This window comes from Anarrhichthys ocellatus, unplaced genomic scaffold, assembly GCF_004355925.1.
Source record: "Anarrhichthys ocellatus isolate YVR2014 unplaced genomic scaffold, GSC_Weel_1.0 scaffold104, whole genome shotgun sequence".
NCBI lineage: Eukaryota > Metazoa > Chordata > Actinopteri > Perciformes > Anarhichadidae > Anarrhichthys > Anarrhichthys ocellatus.
This window is the reverse complement of record NW_022280134.1, coordinates 833,462-854,775: the sequence shown is the minus strand read 5'-3', so window position 1 is coordinate 854,775 and position 21,314 is coordinate 833,462. Positions and strand designations below refer to the sequence as shown.

General features: G+C 44.5%; 1 protein-coding gene and 1 pseudogene across 1 annotated transcript; one reads left to right on the top strand and one right to left on the bottom strand.

Annotated features, from left to right (window-relative positions):
• The first annotated feature begins 6 nt into the window (after positions 1–6).
• LOC116399206 (NLR family CARD domain-containing protein 3-like) lies at positions 7–7,122 on the top strand (annotated as a pseudogene).
• Positions 7,123–15,576: 8,454 nt separating this feature from the next.
• On the bottom strand, positions 15,577–17,491 carry LOC116399190 (uncharacterized). Its single transcript, XM_031876151.1, has 3 exons — positions 17,345–17,491; positions 16,569–16,824; positions 15,577–15,778 (listed from the first exon to the last, which is right to left on the bottom strand). The coding sequence occupies exons 1-3, from the start codon at positions 17,487–17,489 to the stop codon at positions 15,577–15,579; spliced, it is 603 nt and encodes a 200-aa protein (XP_031732011.1). The 5' UTR covers positions 17,490–17,491.
• Positions 17,492–21,314: the final 3,823 nt, after the last annotated feature.

Here is a 21,314-nt window from a genome sequence, read left to right as displayed (position 1 = left end):
CACATTTCCATTAACTTTCAGAGAGCTGAATGTGCTGAAAGAGAAACGGTACAGCTTGGTGGAACTTGTTCATCACTTCTTCAGTGAAACCAAAGAAGCAGGAATCTACAGGTTTGAAGAGTTCCTGGTTCTGTTCATCTTTGACGGTCTGGATGAGTGTCGACTTCCTCTGGACTTCCACAACAATGAGGTCCTGACTAATGTTACAGAGTCCACCTCAGTGGATGTGCTGCTGACAAACCTCATCAGGGGGAAACTGCTTCCCTCTGCTCGCCTCTGGATAACCACACGACCTGCAGCAGCCAATCAGATCCCTCCTGAGTGTGTTGATATGGTGACAGAGGTCAGAGGGTTCACTGACCCACAGAAGGAGTAGTACTTCAGGAAGAGATTCAGAGATGAAGAGCAGGCCAGCAGGATCATCTCTCACATCAAGACCTCACGAAGCCTCCACATCATGTGCCACATCCCAGTCTTCTGCTGGATCACTGCTACAGTTCTGGAGGATGTGTTGAAGACCAGAGAGGGAGGAGAGCTGCCCAGGACCCTGACTGAGATGTACATCCACTTCCTGGTGGTTCAGTCCAAACTGAAGGTCAAGTATGATGGAGGAGCTGAGACAGATCCACACTGGAGTCCAGAGAGCAGAAAGATGACTGAGTCTCTGGGAAAACTGGCTTTTGATCAGCTGCAGAAAGGGAACCTGATCTTCTATGAATCCGACCTGACAGAGTGTGGCATCGATATCAGAGCAGCCTCAGTGTACTCAGGAGTGTTCACACAGATCTTTAGAGAGGAGAGAGGACTGTACCAGGACAAGGTGTTCTGCTTCGTCCATCTGAGTGTTCAGGAGTTTCTGGCTGCTCTTCATGTCAACTCTGGAGTTAATCTGCTGTCAGAAGAACAAACAACCTCCTGGTGGTCTAAAGTCTTTAGTGGCAAACCAAAATGTCTCTACCAGAGTGCTGTGGACAAGGCCTTACAGAGTCCAAATGGACACCTGGACTTGTTCCTCTGCTTCCTCCTGGGTCTTTCACTGGAGACCAATCAGACTCTCCTACGAGGTCTGCTGACACAGACAGGAAGTAGCTCACAGACCAATCAGAGAACAGTCCAGTACATCAAGAAGAAGATCGGTGAGAATGTGTCTCCAGAGAAAAGCATCAATCTGATCCACTGTCTGAATGAACTGAATGATGGTTCTCTAGTGGAGGAGATCCAACAGTCCCTCAGTTCAGGGCGTCTCTCCAGAGATAAACTGTCTCCTGCTCAGTGGTCAACTCTGGTCTCCATCTTACTGTCATCAGAAAAAGATCTGGACGTGTTTGACTTGAAGAAATACTCTGCTTCAGAGGAGGCTCTTCTGAGGCTGCTGCCAGTGGTCAAAGCCTCCAACAAAGCTCTGTAAGTACAGAGAGAGTTGGATTCATATATCATAACTTAATTATGCCGCTATCTTTTCTAATTATTGCATATTTTTTCTTCATCATTGTCTCTTCAGACTGAATGACTGTAACCTCTCCAAGACAAGCTGTGAAGTTCTGCCCTCAGTTCTCAGCTCCCAGTCCTCTAGTTTGAGAGAGATGGACCTGAGTAACAACAACCTGCAGGATTCAGGAGGGAAGCTAGTGTCTGCTGGACTGGATAGTCCACACTTTAAACTGGAAACTCTCAGGTCAGATCAAGTTATTTAGTCTTCAATGAATTAAATGTGTTTCTAAATGATCAGATCCATGCAGTGTAAACAGCCTCTCTCTTTCTGAATCTTTGAATTTGTTCATCAGGATTTCATATTTCATGAACCCCTTTTTCACCAGGAAATTAACCAGAAATATGGAACCTGAGGACTCAGAGACTAAACTAGGGTCCTAGGGTTTGTATATTTGTGTTTCCTTCACATCATAAGAACCTTGTAGGAAAGACATATTTGATCCACAGTGGATTAAAAAACAATGACAGCATTTGAAACAATGACAGCATTTGAAACACAGTTTTCATTCACAATAAAACATCACAGGGTCATCCTGTTTTTCCTGTTATTTATGCTTTGTGATGTTATGTTTGATGTAATTAATGAATGAAAAGGAGAAAAGCAGAGGTGAAAAAGAGACTTAGAACTTGAATGTCTGTCTCTACAGTGACGATCTGCTGAGAGTTTGATGGTTGTTTATTTCTGCTTTAAAACGTAACCGACATGAAATCAGAATATAAAGTTTAATTTCCCTTCTCTCTGGCTTGATTAAAAAAAAACTGTCTGACACTATCTTAACTGGAACACCACAGGGAACAGTTTTATCCCCCTTTTTATTCTCACTTTATACAGCTGACTATAGGCAGAGCCATGTGTCCTGTAACATCCAAAAATTCTCAGATGACACTGCCCTGGTTGGTCTACTTACCCGAGGCAATGAGCTGGCCTATAAACGGAAGGTTGAATATTTTGTCAGCTGGTGTGATGAACATTTTTTTAAACTAAATGTTGGAAAGACCAAAGAGTTGGTGATTGATTTCAGAAGGAAGAAGGAGGAGGTCTCCCCAGTGACAATTGCGGGTCAGCAGATAGAAATTGTCCAGTCGTATAAATATCTTGGGGTCTATCTGGACAGTAAATTAAACTGGAAAAAGAATACTGATGCTGTATTTAAAAAGGTTCAGTCAAGACTCTTCTTCTTGGGGAAGCTTAGATCCTTTGATATCAGCAGAAAGCTTCTTCATGTTTTTCACCAGGGGATCTTAGTTAGTGTCCTCTTCTATGCTGTGCTCTGCTGGGGGCGGCGGCATCACTGCGGATGATAAAAACAGGATCAATAAGATGATCAGGAAGGCTGGCACAGTGATTGGCCTTACCCCGGATCACTAGAGGTCACTCTATAAAAGCAAACAAGGGCCAAGTTAAAAACGATTTTCTTTCTTTTTGAAGGCCATCCATTACACAGTGTTTTAATGGAGTCAGAACGACTCAGAAGTTCTTTCGTTCAAGCAGCAGTTAGATTTTTTTAATAGATGTGGTTTTTAGATTTAGCATCTTTCTGATGTCAATCATGTTTTATATGGCATTTTCTGGCGTTATTTATTCTTTGTAATGTGTTTTTTTTGTCTTTTGTGCACTGTGGATTGTGGCTATTGTTGTCTGTATGAGTTTTTGGTGGCAAATGAGTTTCCCCACTGGGGTTTAATATAGTTTTCTAATCCTCTCTCTCTCGCTCTTTTTTTTTAAAACGAGTCAGGACCACAAGACTACAGAAAAGCCTAAATTTGTATTTAACACAAATGCACAACAATAAATATCCAGCCCTCATCCTGATATTGATACTACAGTACTTCCTACAAACAGTAGAGAACACTGAACTGAATTTTGTATCGTGTTTTGAGTAGAACAGCAAGAATTGTATCCACTTTCACTGAACAAATGAAATTTGTTTTTTCTGATTGTACTTTAGTCCAGACTCATTATCAAAAAGGATTTAATTTGAACGTAAATGTTGTTTTTTTTCTTTTTCATTGTTGTCTCTTCAGACTGAGTGACTGTAACCTCTCAGAGAGAAGTTGTGAAGCTCTGTCCTCAGTTCTCAGCTCCGAGTCCGCTAGTTTGAGAGAGCTGGACCTAAGTAACAACGACCTGCAGGATTGAGGAGTGGAGCTGCTGTCTGCTGGACTGGAGAGTCGACACTGTGAACTGGAAACTCTCAGGTCAGGATTCATCAATATGTTTCACTGATGATCACCTTAATCCTGATTTACATTCATGGATAAACTCTTAACCTGCTTAAGATTGTGTCTGTGCTTGCATGGTTTTAAACCAATTGCATTTATTTTCTTTCAATTATTTTAAATATGTCAAATATGTCATGTTTTATAGTCTTTTTTTATCACTCTGCTGTTATAACTTGAAATATCAGAGGAATCAGAGAGTTAGCAGTAGAGTTGTCAGATTGTTGATGGATATTAGTGGTTGTGACTAGAAAACAGTAACGATGTTAATGCAACCCCACAGTAGCTGACAGTATCTCAGTACTGCAGTAACTTTCCATTCCTCACAGTTCCTTCAGATTATGTGACGTGTATGTTGTGTGTTTTTTGCAGGCTGTCAGGCTGTCTGATCACAGAGGAAGGCTGTGCTTCTCTGGTCTCAGCTCTGAGCTCCAACCCCTCCCATCTGAGAGAACTGGACCTGAGCTACAATCATCCAAGAGAGTCAGGAGTGAAGCTGCTGTCTGCTGGATGGGAAGATCCACACTGGAGACTGGAAACTGGAAACTCTCAGGTATGAAGAGGCCTGCTGCAGCCACAGACAATCAGTCTGATAGAGGAGGTAGAGCTGGAGACTTTTTCCTCTGTCACACTGTCAGCCTGGTTAATATGACCCTGACACACCAAGCTGACCTCAAACTACCAGAGACTCATCAAACTGTTTGTGTCCCACATCAGACCATCAATACAGACAGAAGTAGTTAGGGAACAGTAGCCAGGATGAGTCACAACAGGGAGGGAAGGTGATTAAACTGTTGTTTTTCTGGAGCGTTGTCTTGTTTCAACATTAGAAAATAGGACAGTGGTGTATCCTGACACGATGACGGGCATCATGGTGAGTTGACATGCGTCAACGTCGTCACGCTGCAGGTTTGTGGGCTCATATCAAACAATAGATTCATGTTTTAATGCTCGTCATCTGTCACCAGTGTGTGTTGCCCTTTAGTCCAGACATTGTGAAAAGACAAACAGACAAAGAAACAATCTGTTTAAACCGTCTTGATAAATCATCACAATAGGAATGTTTTTCTGTTTTAAAGGAGTTTAGCTTTACCTGGTTTTGGTTTGTTTTGCACTGAGAGCCAGTTCCCTGGCTGATAAGAGTCGACTTGTTGAAACTACAGGTGACAGTCGGCCACAGACGCTCAGTGAACCAACAGCTGATTGTGGACATGGTGTGTCAGAGCCCAAAGAGGTTTATTTAGGACTGGACCAAAGTTCTAGGGGGACACAGGCAGTGCTCTGTGGCTGCAGACGGACTTGAACTGTAATATTTTCACCCCCAGATTACAGATAATAGAAACCAGTGTTGACTGCTGCTAGGAGACGGGTTGTGAACAGCTTTGTACATCCAACCATCCACCCCGACCTCCTCCATGCAACAATCAATACTTCTATATTGACGACGGATCAGCTGACTCTGTGTAATGGTGAAGAGTCGTGTGGTGGTGATGAACCCACAGAGAAATGTCTCCATCTCTGCAGCTCTACAGAGCGTTTTAGCCACTTTTAGCTCCTAGTTTTGGTTCTGCAGCACATTTCCTGTTTGGTTCAGTCTCAGTGTTTCCAGCAGGTGCTGTTTTGATCCAACAAGCTGTGATGAAGCCACTGTTCACTACCTGCTCAGCAGCAAACAGCAGACAGACTCAGTTAGAGACTAGCTGGTGAACATAGTGGAGCATTTAGCAGCTAAAGAGACAGATGTTTCCCTCAGGAGGTGGTGGAGACCAAAAACAGAGCTAAAAGAGAGAGAATATTGGACTTCCATTCATCAGGTGACACAAACACAAAGACTCCTGATGAGTCATCATGTTGATGTGTAACTGCTGGATGTGGAAGCAGCTGGTTGATATCATGTTAGACACAACTACTTTATAAGCTGATAATATGTCAGATGTTGTGTTTACAGCTTGTTTTCACTGAACCACAAGTGGACAAAGAAATCAATTGATGCAGGTTTAAACATTTGACTTACTGACTGACTGGAAGAGGAAACTGAGTCTGAAATGGAGGATGATTGTCAATATAATACTGATAATAATATATCATGAATAAGTGAACATAATGAGCTGTCGTCATGGGCCAATCAGAAGAAGCTCCACTGAAGTAAAAGAGTATGAGCTGATGAATAATAAGTGCTCCATGTGAACATGAATAACAAAGCTCTGTGTGTGAGAGCGATGTAATGTCCATGTTTCCATGCTGCTCTGACCCCCCTCCTCCTTTCAGGGTGGAGCCGGCTGGAGTCCGATGGTTCAGACCAGGTCTGAGGAAGTGTAAGTGTGCTTTGAATTTGATTCATGAAAACAAAGCATCTTCAAACTGTGACATCACTCATTCACATCTCTGATGTCATCATCAAACAGATGATAGATTAATAACTGCAGCTGTATTGTGTCTTGTTCTCTCCATCAGATTCCTGTGAACTCACACTCGACACAAACACAGTGAACAGAAACCTCAAACTGTCTGACAACAACAGGAAGGTGACACATGTGACGGAGGATCAGTCATATCCTGATCATCCAGACAGGTTTGACTTCTGGTATCAGCTGCTGTGTAGAACTGGTCTGACTGGTCACTGTTACTGGGAGGTCGAGTGGACAGGAGAGGTTTATATATCAGTGAGTTACAGAGGGATCAGAAGGAGAGGACTCAGTGATGAGTGTGTGTTTGGAATGAATGATCAGTCCTGGTGTCTGAGATGCTCTGATGGTGGTTACTGTCCGTCACAATAAGACAAGAACACCCATCACCTCCTCCTCCTCCTCCTCCTCCTCCTCCTCCTCCTCCTCCTCCTCCTACTCTGGTAGAGTAGCAGTGTATGTGGACTGTCCTGCTGGCTCTCTGTCCTTCTACAGAGTCTCCTCTGACACACTGATCCACCTCCACACCTTCAACACCACATTCACTGAACCTCTTTATCCTGGGTTTAGGGTCTGGTCCTGGTCCCTGTCTGGTTCCTCAGTGTCTCTGTGTTCTCTGTAGGAGAGAGAGAGAGTCTCCTCCTGCTAGAGAAACTTTCTCTCAGCTGACCAGATAGTTCAATCTGTACAGGTGTGAGAAAACTATGTTTAAAAGCGCTCCTAGCGATGGCTATTATGTGATACAATATGTTTACTTGTTGAAGGCCTGAACCAAATGGAAAACTACGGAATGTATTGTGCAATTGTAGAAAAAACCCAGAAACATCACGCTACCACCAAATAAGATAATGACTGTTGATGACAGGAACTCAAGAACTGCACAAGAACAACATTGTGACTGAAAGACACGCAGCTTGAGGAAAGGGTACAGCTGCTGAAAGACGTGTCTGACCAAAGTCCAACAGATCACGAACAACAAGGATGAGTAGATCAAGGTTTCAACCAATCCCTGGGCTGAGCATTGTGATGACGTATGTAAATTAGTTGGACTTTTCTGATGATAAATAACCAGGACTTTCCAGAAATCGACAGATCTTCTGCGAACTGCCGGGCAGCCAACTGGATTACGTCAGTCTGTCGGGTAGAACGCATTAGACCTCCATTCCATGGAATGTATTATTTGTATTTCGTAGTGTGATTCGATTTGTAATTGCATTTGCTTTTGTTAGAGAATAAATACCTTTTTGATTTTAACTTGAACCAGCTATTCGGCCTTAGTTTGTTGACGGACCTCGAGCCAGAGGGGACTCTCTCTCTTGGAAGAAAGTCCGGACGTGACACAGGATCACACAGAGCTGATGTTAGTTACCAACATGATCTCTCAGTGGCTGTAAATGCAGTTGCAGCAGGTGAGGGGTACCTGAGCTGGTCTGGACTCTGGGGGGTTGAGAGACCTCTGGGACTTGTGGTGTTGCAGATGGATGTCTGAAAGAGCTGAGCGAGGTCCATGTAATGACCTGAAATGATGTGTTGTCTGAGAGAAGCTGTGAAACATCTTTTACTTTGTGTAGAAAACTGAACTTTGTTGTCTTGAAACATTTGTTTAAAAGTTTAGAGAGTAAATTTCCTGGTTTGTTCCCATATTCATAAAACCTTAGATATTTAGAAAATGATACTTTCTCAGTTTGTTGGGAGATTAAAGTGTTAAGAGCAGCCCCCTTGCAACACTTATTTGTTCATAGTTTTCTTTAGTTGGATGTTTGTGCATCTGTTCACAACTTAATAATTCTGCCTCTAGGTTTTTCTGTTCAGATATTATTTTCTTCTTCTTTCTGCTACTTCAGTCAGGAACACTCTCATCATAGATTTTAACCATTTATTGCAACAAATGGAAATACAGTTAAACATGTCAATGATGGCTCCGCTCTTTGAATGCTCCCCGGATTAGCCAGCAGCTACCAAGCTATGACTGGGAGCACCGAGCAACAACGGAACCCAACGCCAAGTCTGGAAGATGCCCATGTGAAGCATCAGCCGGACTATGGAAATCTATGTGTAGCAGCAAACATGCTGCAGACCTCTGCAGACATTATGTTCAGAATAAAAGGAGCACGCATGCATCCCAAAGAGGTCATACTACATCCATCTTCCAGTGAAACCCAGCCAACCACTTCCAATTGCAGCATTTTATGAACTTATTATTTTCATTTATTATCGTGCATTGGGGTACTAATGGTAGTCTCCCAGGTAGCGCTCATAGCTTTTTGAACTTCAATTATATTCAATTAAATACATTTTTCTATAGCCCAAAATCACGATCACAAATTATCCTCAGAGGGCTTTATAATCTGTACACATACGACATCCTCTGTCCCAGGGCCCTCACATCGGAACAGGAAAAACTCTCCAAAAAAACCCTTTAACAGGGAGAAAAGAGGAAGAGACCTTAGGGAGAGCAACAGAGGAGGGATCCCTCTCCCAGGATGGACGGAAGTGCAATAGATGCCATGTGTACAGAATGAACAACATCTGTGACTCCCAGGCAAACGTAACGTTCGTAAGCTGCTGAGGACCAGCGACCCATAGCTTCCAGTGTAGATGCTGGGACCAGAGCGGCTGCAGAGGTAGCTGCTCCGATGAGGAAGGGGTGCGAGGTGTATAGCTGAGGAGGATGTCCACCTTGTTTGCAGAGGAGACGGAGTCGGGTGGTAAACCAAGACATTGACGTGGCTTTTCTTTGTCGGACAGAAACGAGGGTTCGTCTTGCATCGCACCGGGACGCAGTTGCAGGTACCGGGTTATGGAAGATAGAGGACAGAATGCTGTGTTATTGAGATAACAACGTTCAAACCTTTACCTTACCTGTCAGTTTTTAAATGTTTGAGGTAGATGGAGTACATGTGAGCATCTGATGTCGGAAATAGTAAGATCATGCAAAGGATTGAAAGAGTCAGAGCTGGTTGTGAATTCACCACACCGAGGAACCCATAAAAGAAGTGAAAAACGTGGTCTCCAGTCATGAATCTATGCATGATCCAAAACACCCCAGCCTTAATGAGACACCAGTTTGTGTGCTAAAGGTAATCAAGGGGAGACGCTTATCGTTGCTTCCTGGATGCTCTTCTTTAAGCCGTTGAACAGGAGGTGAATGAAGGAGTTCCCGAGCAGGCTACCTGCTGAGGGATCTGCACATCTTAAATGAAACTGGATACCTGCAACACTTGATTTGATGGAAGGAGGTTGGATTTCCAGGATTCTTAACAGTGCACAATGAAAGCACATTTTTTGCTAGCTGTCTGCAAACCGTTGTAGATTCCCCCAAAACCAACAGAAGGAGCTACGAGAGCAACTGATGTTTCTGTATAGTTGTAGGAGAACGAGATGCCGTTCCAATCATAACGCAGCGATATGAAAGACTGAAATATGTTTATCTCAGCATTTGATGCCGAAAAGGTACCACTGCGACAGATGGAATGCATGACATAAAGGTATGAGCTATTAATACTTGGAGCGCTATCATCATGAGGGGCTGAGAGTATATCATCAGACCTGTAATTTATTTTATTTTATTTATATATTCAGAGTATGTTTGAAAAGCTATACCTATGCATTATGCAGAATATGAAGGAGGACTACCATGAGGCCCAGTCATGTAGCCCTTCACAATACTTTGACCAGTGGCGGGCCGTCAGGGCCTGCAAGGCCTTCTCTGCTGGCCTAAACAGAATCACAGAGCTATATCTATTTTATAGAATAGAATAGAATAGAATAGTACTTTATTCATCCCCAAGGGGAAATTTGTCTGTGGCAGCAGCAAACAGGGTTACACAATAGAATAAAAATATTAAGTGTGTAAAATGCACAATATATACAATGTAATAAAATAAAATAACCGAGCAGGACCTATTAGATTTAAGAAGATAAAGTAATAAAAATGCACAGTGTATACACTAAGTAGAATCGTATTAAATTAACTAAGTAGGAAAAAATAAACAAAACAGTAGTGCACAAGATCACCAGCAGCAGCAACAACAGTGTAGCATTGTTATAGTCTTGTGTTTGATTTGGCCAGAGGTGATTTATTATAGAGTCTAATGGCAGAGGGCTGGAATGTTTTCCTGTATCGGTCCTTGTGACAGCAGAGCTGAATCAGTCTGTTGGAGAAAGTGCTCCGCTGTCCCTGCAGTAGGTGGTGGAGAGGGTGGTCCGGGTTATCCAATATGGACAATAGTTTCTTCAGTGTCCTCCTCTCCACCACCTCTTCCAGATAGTCCAGTTTGCAGCCAATGATGGAGCCGGCCTTCTTAATCAGTTTATTAAGTCTGTTGGTGTCTTCGGCTCCAATGCTGCTCCCCCAGCAGACTACGGCGAAGTACAGTGCACTGGCCACAACAGACTGGTAGAACATCTCCAACATCTTGCTGCACATGTTGAAGGATCGAAGTTTCCTCAAGAACAAGAGTCGACTCATCCCCTTCTTGTACACGGCGTTGATGTTGGTCTTCCAGTTCAGCCTGTTGTCGATGGAGACACCCAGGTACTTGTACTCCTCCACCATGTCAACGTCCTCTCCCAGAACTTTCACCGGTTGTGGAGCCGTCGTCTTCCTCCTGAAGTCGACCACCATCTCTCTGGTCTTGGCCACGTTCAGACGCAGGTGATTTCTACCGGCCCACTCTACAAAGTCAACCACTACTGTCCTGTACTCCTCCTCCCGTCCGTCCCTTATACACACAACCACTGCAGAGTCATCAGAGAACTTCTGCAGATGGCATGACCCTGAGTTGTACTGGAAGTCAGTGGTGTACAAGGTGAACAGGAAAGGAGACAGGACAGTTCCCTGTGGGGCTCCAGTATCACTGACCACCGTATCAGACAGCACACGGCCTAGTCGGACAAACTGTGGTCTGCCTGTGAGGTAGTCAGTGATCCAGGAGATGGTGGATGCGTTAACCCCCACCACCCGCAGCTTCTCACTCAGCAACACTGGTTGGATGGTGTTGAATGCACTGGAGAAATCAAAGAAAGTGATTCTCACAGAGCCACCGGTTCCATCCAGGTGCGACTGAGCTTGTTGCAGCAGGTAGATGATGGCGTCGTCCACCCCCACATGAGGCTGATATGCAAATTGCAGAGGGTCCAGTGAGGATTTCACCTGCGGTCGAAGGTGGGCCAAGACCAGCCTCTCCAGCACCTTCATCATATGAGATGTGAGGGCAACTGGTCGGTAGTCATTGAGGCTAAATGGTGTCGTCTTCTTTGGTACGGGAACCAGGCACAACGTCTTCCACAGCACCGGGACTTCCTCCTGCTTCAGGCTCAGGTTGAAGAGGTGTTGAAGGACATTAGACAGCTGGATGGCGCAGGTCTTCAGGACCCTGGGGCTGATGCCATCAGGTCCCGCAGCCTTTCCTTGATGGAGTCGCTCCAGCTGTCTTCTCACCTGGCCAGTCGTCACAGAGAGGGGGGAGGGGGGTCATAGTGTCGGTGGTGGCAGAGCCCTTTGAAGTGGAGAGCTCTGAGTCCATGCAGCACACCAGGGGGGACAGAGGGGGAGGTGTTTGGGAGGTGTGGTGTGTGGAGGAGACAGATGAGGGCTCTGAGCTAAACCTATTGAAGAAACAGTTTAGCTCGTTGGCCCTCTCCAGGGAGCCCCCTGGTTGTCTCCCTCCAACCTTGAAGCCGGTTATCTGCTTCATTCCAGTCCACACCTCCTTCACGTTGTTCTGCTGGAGTTTGGCCTCCAGCTTCCTCCTGTAGGTGTCCTTGCACTCTCTGATCTTCATCTTCAGGTCGCGCTGGACACTCCTGAGCTCGTCCCTGTCCCCCGGCCTGAAAGCTGCTTTCTTCTTGTTAAGAAGAGCTTTCAGGTCACTGGTGATCCATGGCTTGTTGTTGGGGAAGCAGTGTACTGTCAGGGATGGTATGACGGTTTGTTCACAGAATTTGATGTATTCTGTGATACAGTCCGTCATGCTGAGGTCTTCCCCATGTGGTCCACACAGCACACCCCAATTTTATAATTTAATAATTTTTCTTAAATACACTACATGCATTATAATTTCTAAAAATATTTTTCCCATTATCTTATTTTCTCATTGCACAGCTACTGTCTTCCTCTGTTGCTCTGTTTCCAGTGCAGCTTGTTTTAAGTAGAGCTTTTATCCAATCAGATTTCACCTCTGTGTCTCTAGGTAAGAAGAGAGGCAGAGGCCTGCAGAGTCTCAGGTGCATCCAGTGCAGTTTAAGTGAATGGGGACGATATTGTTGATTGTCATAGTGTTCAACCAATCAGATCTTTAGTTTGACATGTTGGGCGTATTCTTTGACGTATCAGAGCCTGCGCGTATAATGACTTCAGCATTACATGCCGCTCAGTGTCCATGTGTAGCTCTGCCGCGAGGTGCAGAGTGTGCTGTGATTGGTCAGTGGGCGAGCATGTGACTATCGTGAAACGAAACTTAACAGCAGAGGCTTAGTCGGGTAGTGAATCACATCACGTAATGCAGCTCAGCCAATCAAATATGGCCATTCTGACCCGAGTGAGATGTACCATGAGACGGGGCTGAGACGAGGAAAGACATTGCAGAGCAATACGTACTATGTTCAAGTTGTGAAAGTAAAATCCTATGATAATCTCTTTGGGTCGTGGCTTGTCATTAAGGAATGATGGAGGATCCCATAGCCAGACCAGCTGAGAACATTATATTTTCCTGAATTTAGGCTGCTCTAGCATTATTCGAACAACTTGTACCGAATGGTTTGATACGAAGATGTACATAGTTACAGCCTTAAAAATGAATAATAGCTGTGGTGCCATCATGTGGTTATAAGGTGGTATTTCAGATGCAGGACAGCAGGGAAGGCCTAGGTATAAAATGCACGGCCCGCCACTGACTTTGACCAATACTTGTCCACTATTTCTGGTTATTCAGAGCAGATAAAGGTTTTTTCAGACATGGATACTTTTGGAAGAAAACTTTGAACTAGACCAGTAATTCAATTATTAACTAAACAATGATTGGATACTCTACTAGTTCTTTCCAAATCTGAGACTTTGACAGGTTTATGGTTTATTCATTTCTTGACACGAGACGAGTTGAACGCAGCAGAATTTTCACCAGCGAGGATTTGATTCCTTAGCTGAGGAGAAATTGTAGCTGCATCTGGAAAGAATGGCTGCGGGGACTACATTACCCAGTGTTCTATGCGGCATGACGTCAATAGAGAGCGCTCCGGCTTCAGTAGTAGTTCACCGGCCAGCTTTCGGGTAGTTCTCAAGTCTGAATTGCATCCCCGTTTCCCTCACTTGGGTCCTTTCCTTGCGTCTTAGTCCCTCCCACCAGGGAGGCATGATTTCCTCCATGCCTCCCTGGTGAGAGAGAGGAAACGAGGAAATATGTTTTAAGAGACATGAGACGTCCTTTCACACATCTGGATCAGCTGTCAGTCGGCTTTAACAGCTGGAGAGACTTTTGATATGTTTGTGTCTGTTCACATGATCACTGTACTTAATAATAGTAACTAATAATACTTGTAACTAATAAAGACACACAGTAATCATCAGTGTAGAGGTGTTTCTCTCTGTAGTCTGTTACCTCTTTAACAAACTGTGTTCTGTTTATAAGCGCAGGATCGATTTCTACTGGCAGAATGCGTCTGTATACGTTTTGAAATTCAGATTGTGACGTCATTATTAATTAACCCAGAATATGATTGTGGTTTCTCTTGAATACTAAAATAAATGTATCAGGCTAAACTTGGTAATACAAATATTCAAAATGAACAGGAATTCCAATTCAAGCGTATAATCTGTTAATCCTGCAACACACTGATCAAGATTTAAACAGGAATTAAATTGAAAAATCAAAAATTAAATGAATAGATCGGTCCCATTGTCATCAAACGATGACAGTATTAACTGACATATTAAAAAGAGACATTAAATAAGTTAAAAACATGAGTAAGAGTTACTCGTATTTTAGAATAAATTCAACTGTTGCTGACTGATTCTGACAACCATATGAGTTATGGCTTTGGGACGATAAGGAGGGAAGAAGAAAGCAAGAGTCTTTGCTCTACTAAGCGACACCTGTCCTAAACCATTATCATCATGCAGAAATCATCACAAACGAGTGTCGCGATCTGGGAAGCTCGTCAAGTCGTTTAGGATTAACAATCAGCAATCAGCACAGATTACAGCTCATGAAAAAATAAAAAAGAATTCTCCCTGCTTCGGCAATTAGGACATCTAGCCGATCTCAAATCAGCTGTGTGTGTGTTTGTGTGTGTGTGTGTGTGTGTGTGTGTTTGTGTGTGTGTGTGTGTGTGTGTGTGTGTGTGTGTGTGTGTGTGTGTGTGTGTGTGTGTGTGTGTGTGTGTGTGTGTGTGTGTGTGTGTGTGTGTGTGTGTGTGTGTGTGTGTGTGTGACGCAAAGCACTGCTGAAAAACTTGTGTTCCGGCAACTTCCTTCCAACCACTCCACGCTCACTTCTACTCCAACTTTCACATTCTGTCCCATTTCCCCCACCTATTTGCTATTCCCCCGGAGCTTCTTAAGTAGCAGCACGCTAGCAGCTGATCCCTCAGGCCGACAGTCTGGCGCGCGGCTAGCGACTAAGTGTCAGTGTAACAGATGAGGCCACCGTCCACACTGACCTGTTTACAGACACTAAAATCGTTTGTCCGCAATGGCTGGAAAGATGAACTGGTGGCAAATGAAGACCAGCCACCGGCCCATGTTTGTTTAATCAATACATCCAACAATTCCTTGATCAATTTCATACCATCAAATGTAGATTATATAGATATTTGGGATGTTAAAAAGAAACAGTTTAAGTGCAGCAAGATGTATATCCTTCAAGTTACAGTTATATATATATATATATATATATATATATATATATATAATAAAAATAATAAGTAGTGGAGTAATGGAATCCATTGATTCAGTTTACCCATGGCAATCATCTCATAGTGTGCAGTTGAAATAGAAGACGCCCAGTTCGGTGTCATTATTCAAATTTTAAATGAAAAAAAAGCCTTCTAGTTTAATATTTGAATTAGAATATTAAACTGATAAGTCGGACTCCCTGAGCGGCTTTACAGCTCAGATAGAATGGCAGGTGTCGGGAGTGAAGATGGATTACTCCGAGGTCTCAGTGCACTTGGTAGAGAAGACCGGGTGAGACATAGAGACAGCTGTAAGGTGATAGGTGATATACTGTATATTACACTATAGTTTGCGATGCACGGACTCTTTCAGAAGTAGTAAACCAAACAGGAGACAAGAGGATTGGGGCACGGAACATATCAAGAATGCTTGAGAGCGTTACTGCATTATGTTCCATTATATTTTTAGAATTTGAATTGTCACATGGCGCCTGAATTTAGTGTTTTCCTTGACAAAAATAAAGACGCCATAAATTGTTACAGAAAAAAATCACCAGAATGCAGGAAATTAAGTGTTTGACGCCTTAACATTTTCTGGGGGTGCTCCCCCAGAACCCTCCTGGCTTAAAATATGTGTCCCCACCAGAGTTTTATCTTTAGCCAGGCACATGCTAAAAGAGGCCTTTACTAAGTAGCCACCAGTGTGGATACCAGCAACGTAACTGTGAGTGACAGGCCCTGTGTTGTACTCAGCCAGGCAACCTCCAGTTCTGCCGAGTGAAGCGGAAGTGTCTTAAAACTTGTGTTATCTGTACTGACCAGCAGGGGGCGACTCCTCCTGGTGGCAAAAATTAGTCCGATTGTATGGAAGTCTATGAGAAAATGACTCTACTTCTCACTTCATTTATTACCTCAGTAAACATTCTAAACATGAGTTTATGGTCTCAATCTCTAGTTTCAAGTCTTCTTCAATACAGTGTGGTGTTCATTTAGTGAATTATGGTCAAATAGACCATAAAGCATAGTATGCTTTAGAGCGGGCTTACTGTGATTTACAGGTTGCTGCCGCTACCAGAACCGTATGGCGTCTCAACGTCACTTCTCCGCATTCCAAATATGGTAACTTCTGTTCATTGGTTGCAACAAAAAACAACATGGCGACGGCTGTATTTCGAGATGGTGATGGCGAAATCGCCAACTCAAGGCTTCAAAACGGCAGTCCACAAACCAATGGGTAATGTCACAATGACTATATTCACATCTTGTACTGTATACAGTCTATTGTACTAAGCCCCTTGTGGGTTAGTCTATTCGTACCCCAGAGCCAATCTCTTCCCCCCCAACTCCCTCAAAAACACACCGGATTCCAGATGGGCAACACGTTTTTAAAAATGTGACTTAACAAGGAAGTAAGTAGAAGAAATTATTAACACAAGTTATTAAATAGCGACTGTAACAGGCTTCTGTTACCTCGTGGGTTTCCCCCAGCACAATGACGAACAGTACACTCAAACAGTTGGTGAGGAGTTTAGAGCTGGAAGAAGGAAGCAATACAAGTACCTTTTCTCCCGGTGTGAATTGTCTCTGTTGTACAGCCGTTGTTGACGTTCCTGGGCCTGGAGCAAATTCTTGCGTGACATCCGATCCAGGGTGTGGAGTTTTGCTCGCAGGTCCAGGACATATTGAATTTCACTTTTACCGGCGCTCGGACCTTCCTCCCAGTTTTCTTTAATCAGCTCGAGCACCCCCCGTGGTTTCCTGCCAAACAGCAGCTCAAAGGGAGAAAATCCCGTGGAGGCCTGGGGGACGTCCCGCACTGCAAACAACAGAGGATCAAGCCATTTATCCCAACTGCGTTCATCTTCGTGAATAAATTTACAGATCATAGACTTCGTCGGTCTGTGGGTGGTACACACTGGTCCGAATACATTTAATGCCCAGTAATCCGTAAAGTTCCCTCAGTATACGTGACATGAATGAGGTGCCCTGGTCAGTCAGAATCTTTCAGAATTCTTACTCAGGAGATGACCTGAAACAGAGCCTGCGCGACACTCTCACACCCTGCCCCATTAACTTATTAAACCCCGGCTTATCTGTTCCCAAGATTGGTGGGTGCGTAAGGCAGGAGCTAACCGCAACCTTTACACTATGTTTTTTCCCCTGTATCTAATTTCTACTGACACTATGGGATACTCATGAACATCCCCATGCACACACCTACTTTTCACCCATAATGCCTCCATCAATGCCTCGGGCCGAACCAGGCTCGGGTGAATCATAGACTGTGTACAGCCAGTATCCACCATTGCCTGATGTACACCCCCCTGGATTCTTACCGGAACGCAGTACGTCGCCCCTAGACCGGGGGAGGGTGTCGGAGGGCCAGCGACCCGAATCACCTGGCCCACCTCCATCAGCGCAGGAAGTGTCCGGGCTGCCCACACCTCCAACACTCCTGCCCTGATGTTTGACGGACCCCATTAGGTTGGGAAGAGTGCGGCGTTTGCTGGGGTCGATGGATTGGGGAACTGAAGGAGGGGTGTCAATAGGGGAGCTGGTAGGGGCCGCGCCAGGAGCTGCGGATGTAGCTTCCTCCGAGGGGCGGCCACCGGCCGGGCTAAAGCCAGCGGGCGACCACTGTCCCCCTGACCGCTGGGATGAACTGCCAGGTGGTCCTCTGCCAGGGTGATGGCGGTCCCCAGTGCCGTAGGGCGGTGGTAGCGGACCCATGCCGATGTTCGGGTTGGCAGCTCCCCACAAATTGCTCCAGGATCACCTTCCTTACCACCTCCTGCGTGCCTCCTGGGGCCCCTGGTTGCAGCCATCTGGTTGCGGCGTCCTTCAGCCGCTGTGCGTAAGCGAAGGGCCGGTCCTCTGGAGACACCCCCAGCCGATCTACAATGGCTTTACGCACGTCCGTGTAACTGTGCCTGGCTGCTGGGGGCAGCCTTAGGGCCGCTGTCTGCGCCTCCCCAGCCAGAAGAGGCAAGAGCCAGACCGCCAACTCCGCCGCAGGCCAGCCACACGCCATTGCCTCGAATGTGTCCAAGAATGACTGCACGTAGTCTGCTGCAGTCATCTTGTGCAAGACCACCCCTGTCAACATAGAGGGGCCCGGCACTGGCGGAGCTGCAGCTGTCCATGCTGCGAGCTGTTCTAGGGCGTGGGCCTGGAGCGCCCCCAGGAACTGCCTGTTCATCTCCACCTGGTCTCTCTGCATGGCCGCAATCCCACCCAGCATCTGCCCCAGCGCAATGATCGGCTGTGTCGGCATCTCTGATTGTTGCCCGTCATCCTCCATGTGCTCGCCCCACGTTGGGCTCTAGTATAACAGGCTTCTGTTACCCCATGGGTTTCCTTCAGCACAATGATGAACAGTCCACTCAAATAGAGTTTCTCAATGTTTCATAAATCAAGAGAGATGTAGAGTCATTTTCTCATAGACTTCCATACAACCTGACTTCTTTTTGCAACCAGAGGAGTCGTCCCCTGATGGCCATTAGAGAGAATGAATGTTTAAGACACTTATGCATTGGCTTTACCTATAAGAACCAGAGATTACCGCCTGGTTAGCTTATTCCTTTCTTGTCCCAGAACCAAAATGTCATTGAGCAAACGGATCGGCAACTGACTAAATGATACACCAACTTTTAGTTAACATCTCAGGCACGCACGGTGTTCAGACTTTACATTGACATTGTGTTTATACAGAGAAGATCTCCTCTGTTATGCTAATTGCGCCCAGATATTGCCAGTAATTCAAGGTTAGTCAAACAGCAGTTTGTTTGGTTGCTGGGCACGCTCGAGAGACTTTGCCCGTCGACAAATGCGCTGGCAGAGCTGCAGCCATCAATGTCACTGCACAGCCAGCACGAGGTATAGAGCATTTTGTTTCCGAGTCCAACCCTGTGTTGCACACAAAGAAAGAGGCTGGGCTGCGAGCCAGCTGAGGGTGTATTCACGAAGAAAAGTATAAGTAGTAAGTAAGCAGTAGCAGCTTGGTGTGTCTGAGAGATGAATCGAGGGAGGGTGAGATTTTGCTTCCTTCGTTAGCATATGCAGGGCTCAGATATGCATACTTTAATAGATTCCTAAGAGTTATACTGTCTATGTCAGTCACCCCAAATTAATGTCCTTGCAGCTGTTGCTGGACTCTTTAAGATGGGTCTAAACTGAATGCAGTGTGTGTGTGTGACTGTATTTTCCAAACCCTCTGCACTGTATTGTCCCCTCGAACTGTTTTCGCAAACAAATCAGCTTAGATGGCCTCAGCGCTCTTCAAAAGAGAGAGCGAGGCAGAGAGATAAATGGTACATTAAATAAAAAAAAGGGGGGGGGGATGGGAGGGGGAACATGGTTCCTTCCCCCCCCCCCAAAAAAAGAGGCACAAGCAGGAAAAGAAAGAGAGGAATTGATAAACAGGGGAGGCGGTGAGAGAAAGTCGGTATTGCGTTTTCTTCCAGTCTGTCTGGTAAGAAAGGAGGCACAAAAAAAGTGTTTTTCTTTTAGAGCTTTCATTTTTAGAAGCAGAGGATAAATTCAGTACACTGTCAGGTTGCTGGGAACACAGAATAAGCAATTTTACTCTTCATGGCCTTTCTCACTCAGGCTGATATTGTTCAGCGTTCAACCAAATGGTCAAAGGTATTATTTTAACCAGAAACGCGACTGTATCGACCCCATTAAGGTATTGCGTTGACAGATAATGGAAAAATCTACAGTGATTCCATCTGCTGATATCCAAAAAGGGAACTGAGAAATTGTCTGAATTTCTTTAAGCTGTTTTAACACTGACATGATTGAATTGCAAGATTCTTTGTGGGAGTGGCCTCTAAAGGAGGCAGCCCTGGTTCACCTTCTGTATTATCCTGCTGATCAGGGAAGCGTTAACTGTGGCTCCTGCTGACACAATGTCACCACTGAAAGCACATTTAAAGAATCCTTAGTTAGTAGTAAGTGTTTGAAATGTTGGGGCTCAGCAGCATAACGGCAGAGTTTAGCATGTATAGATTAGTGAAGAGGCCAGGGCTCAGGTCTAAGTTGTCAGGTGGCCCCTGGTCCAGAGCTTTTTGAAGTGACTGTTATTATTTCTTGTCATAAAGTCTAAATGTCTACAAAGGGACACAAAACAACCACAAACAGACGCTAAATGACCACAAAGAGGCACAAAATGATCAACAACTACTAAAAGATGCAAACTGAGCATAAAGAGACACAAAACGACTCCTAATCAACACAAGATGACTACAAAGAGACTCAAAGAGACTGAAAATGATTACAAAGAGATGCAAAGAGGCACATACAAATACAAAAAAAGAACAACCACAGAAAGACACAAAATGGCCACATAGAAAAAAAAACAATCACAGGGACACAGAACGACCACACAGAGATAAAAAACAGCCATTAAAGGTGAAAACTGACCAGAGAGAGACACAAAACAACAACAAAGGGACACTAAATGACCACAAAGACATTCCAAGAAACTCAAAACTACAAAGAAACACAAAACCGCCACAAAGAAATGTAACACTACCCAAAAGAAATATAAAACAAATTCAAAGAAACACAAAACAGCCACAAAAAAAAATGCAAAACTACTAAAAAGAAACACAAAAATGAATACAAAGAAACGCAAAACAACGACAAAGAAATACTAAAGAACTACAACGAAATCCATAACAAGCTACTTAGTAGCCTATCTGGAAACATTACATGTTTTTAAAAATAGTTATATCCAGCCCGCTATTGGGAAATGTAGTTAAACTAGCATTGCTACATGTAGCACATACTCCCCCACACTGATAATGCTGGTGTTGCTATTGCTGCATATCCGGTCATGTCCTTTGTCTCTGACACTATTGGCTTTTTAAAAAGTGTTTCAGCCTCACACAGATTACAGCTGCACACATCAGAGGCTGCTGGTGCCCTTTTGGGATACATATGAGAATTGGATTTGGCGTTAAAAGAGGATCACAATAAATAGCGGTGTCATTTACATACCTGGCAACACCTAAAACCAAATGGCTGTCACATGAATGTGAATATGTGCTCCATCTAACAACAAATGAAAAGTAGTATGCATTGGCCTGTATGCATAAGCCCTCATGTAGCTGCTATCTGACTCGTCTCAACACAGAACACAGTAGGCACAGTAACAAAGAGAAAAAGAAAAAAAGACATTTTTGTTTTCGAGCTACAGGTCCTGATGGACGAGGTGCAGAGGCATTCCTCAAAACATCCAGCAAGGAATTGAAAGGTAACAGAGAGAACCGCATTTGGGATGTATACATCCCAGTCTGTTCA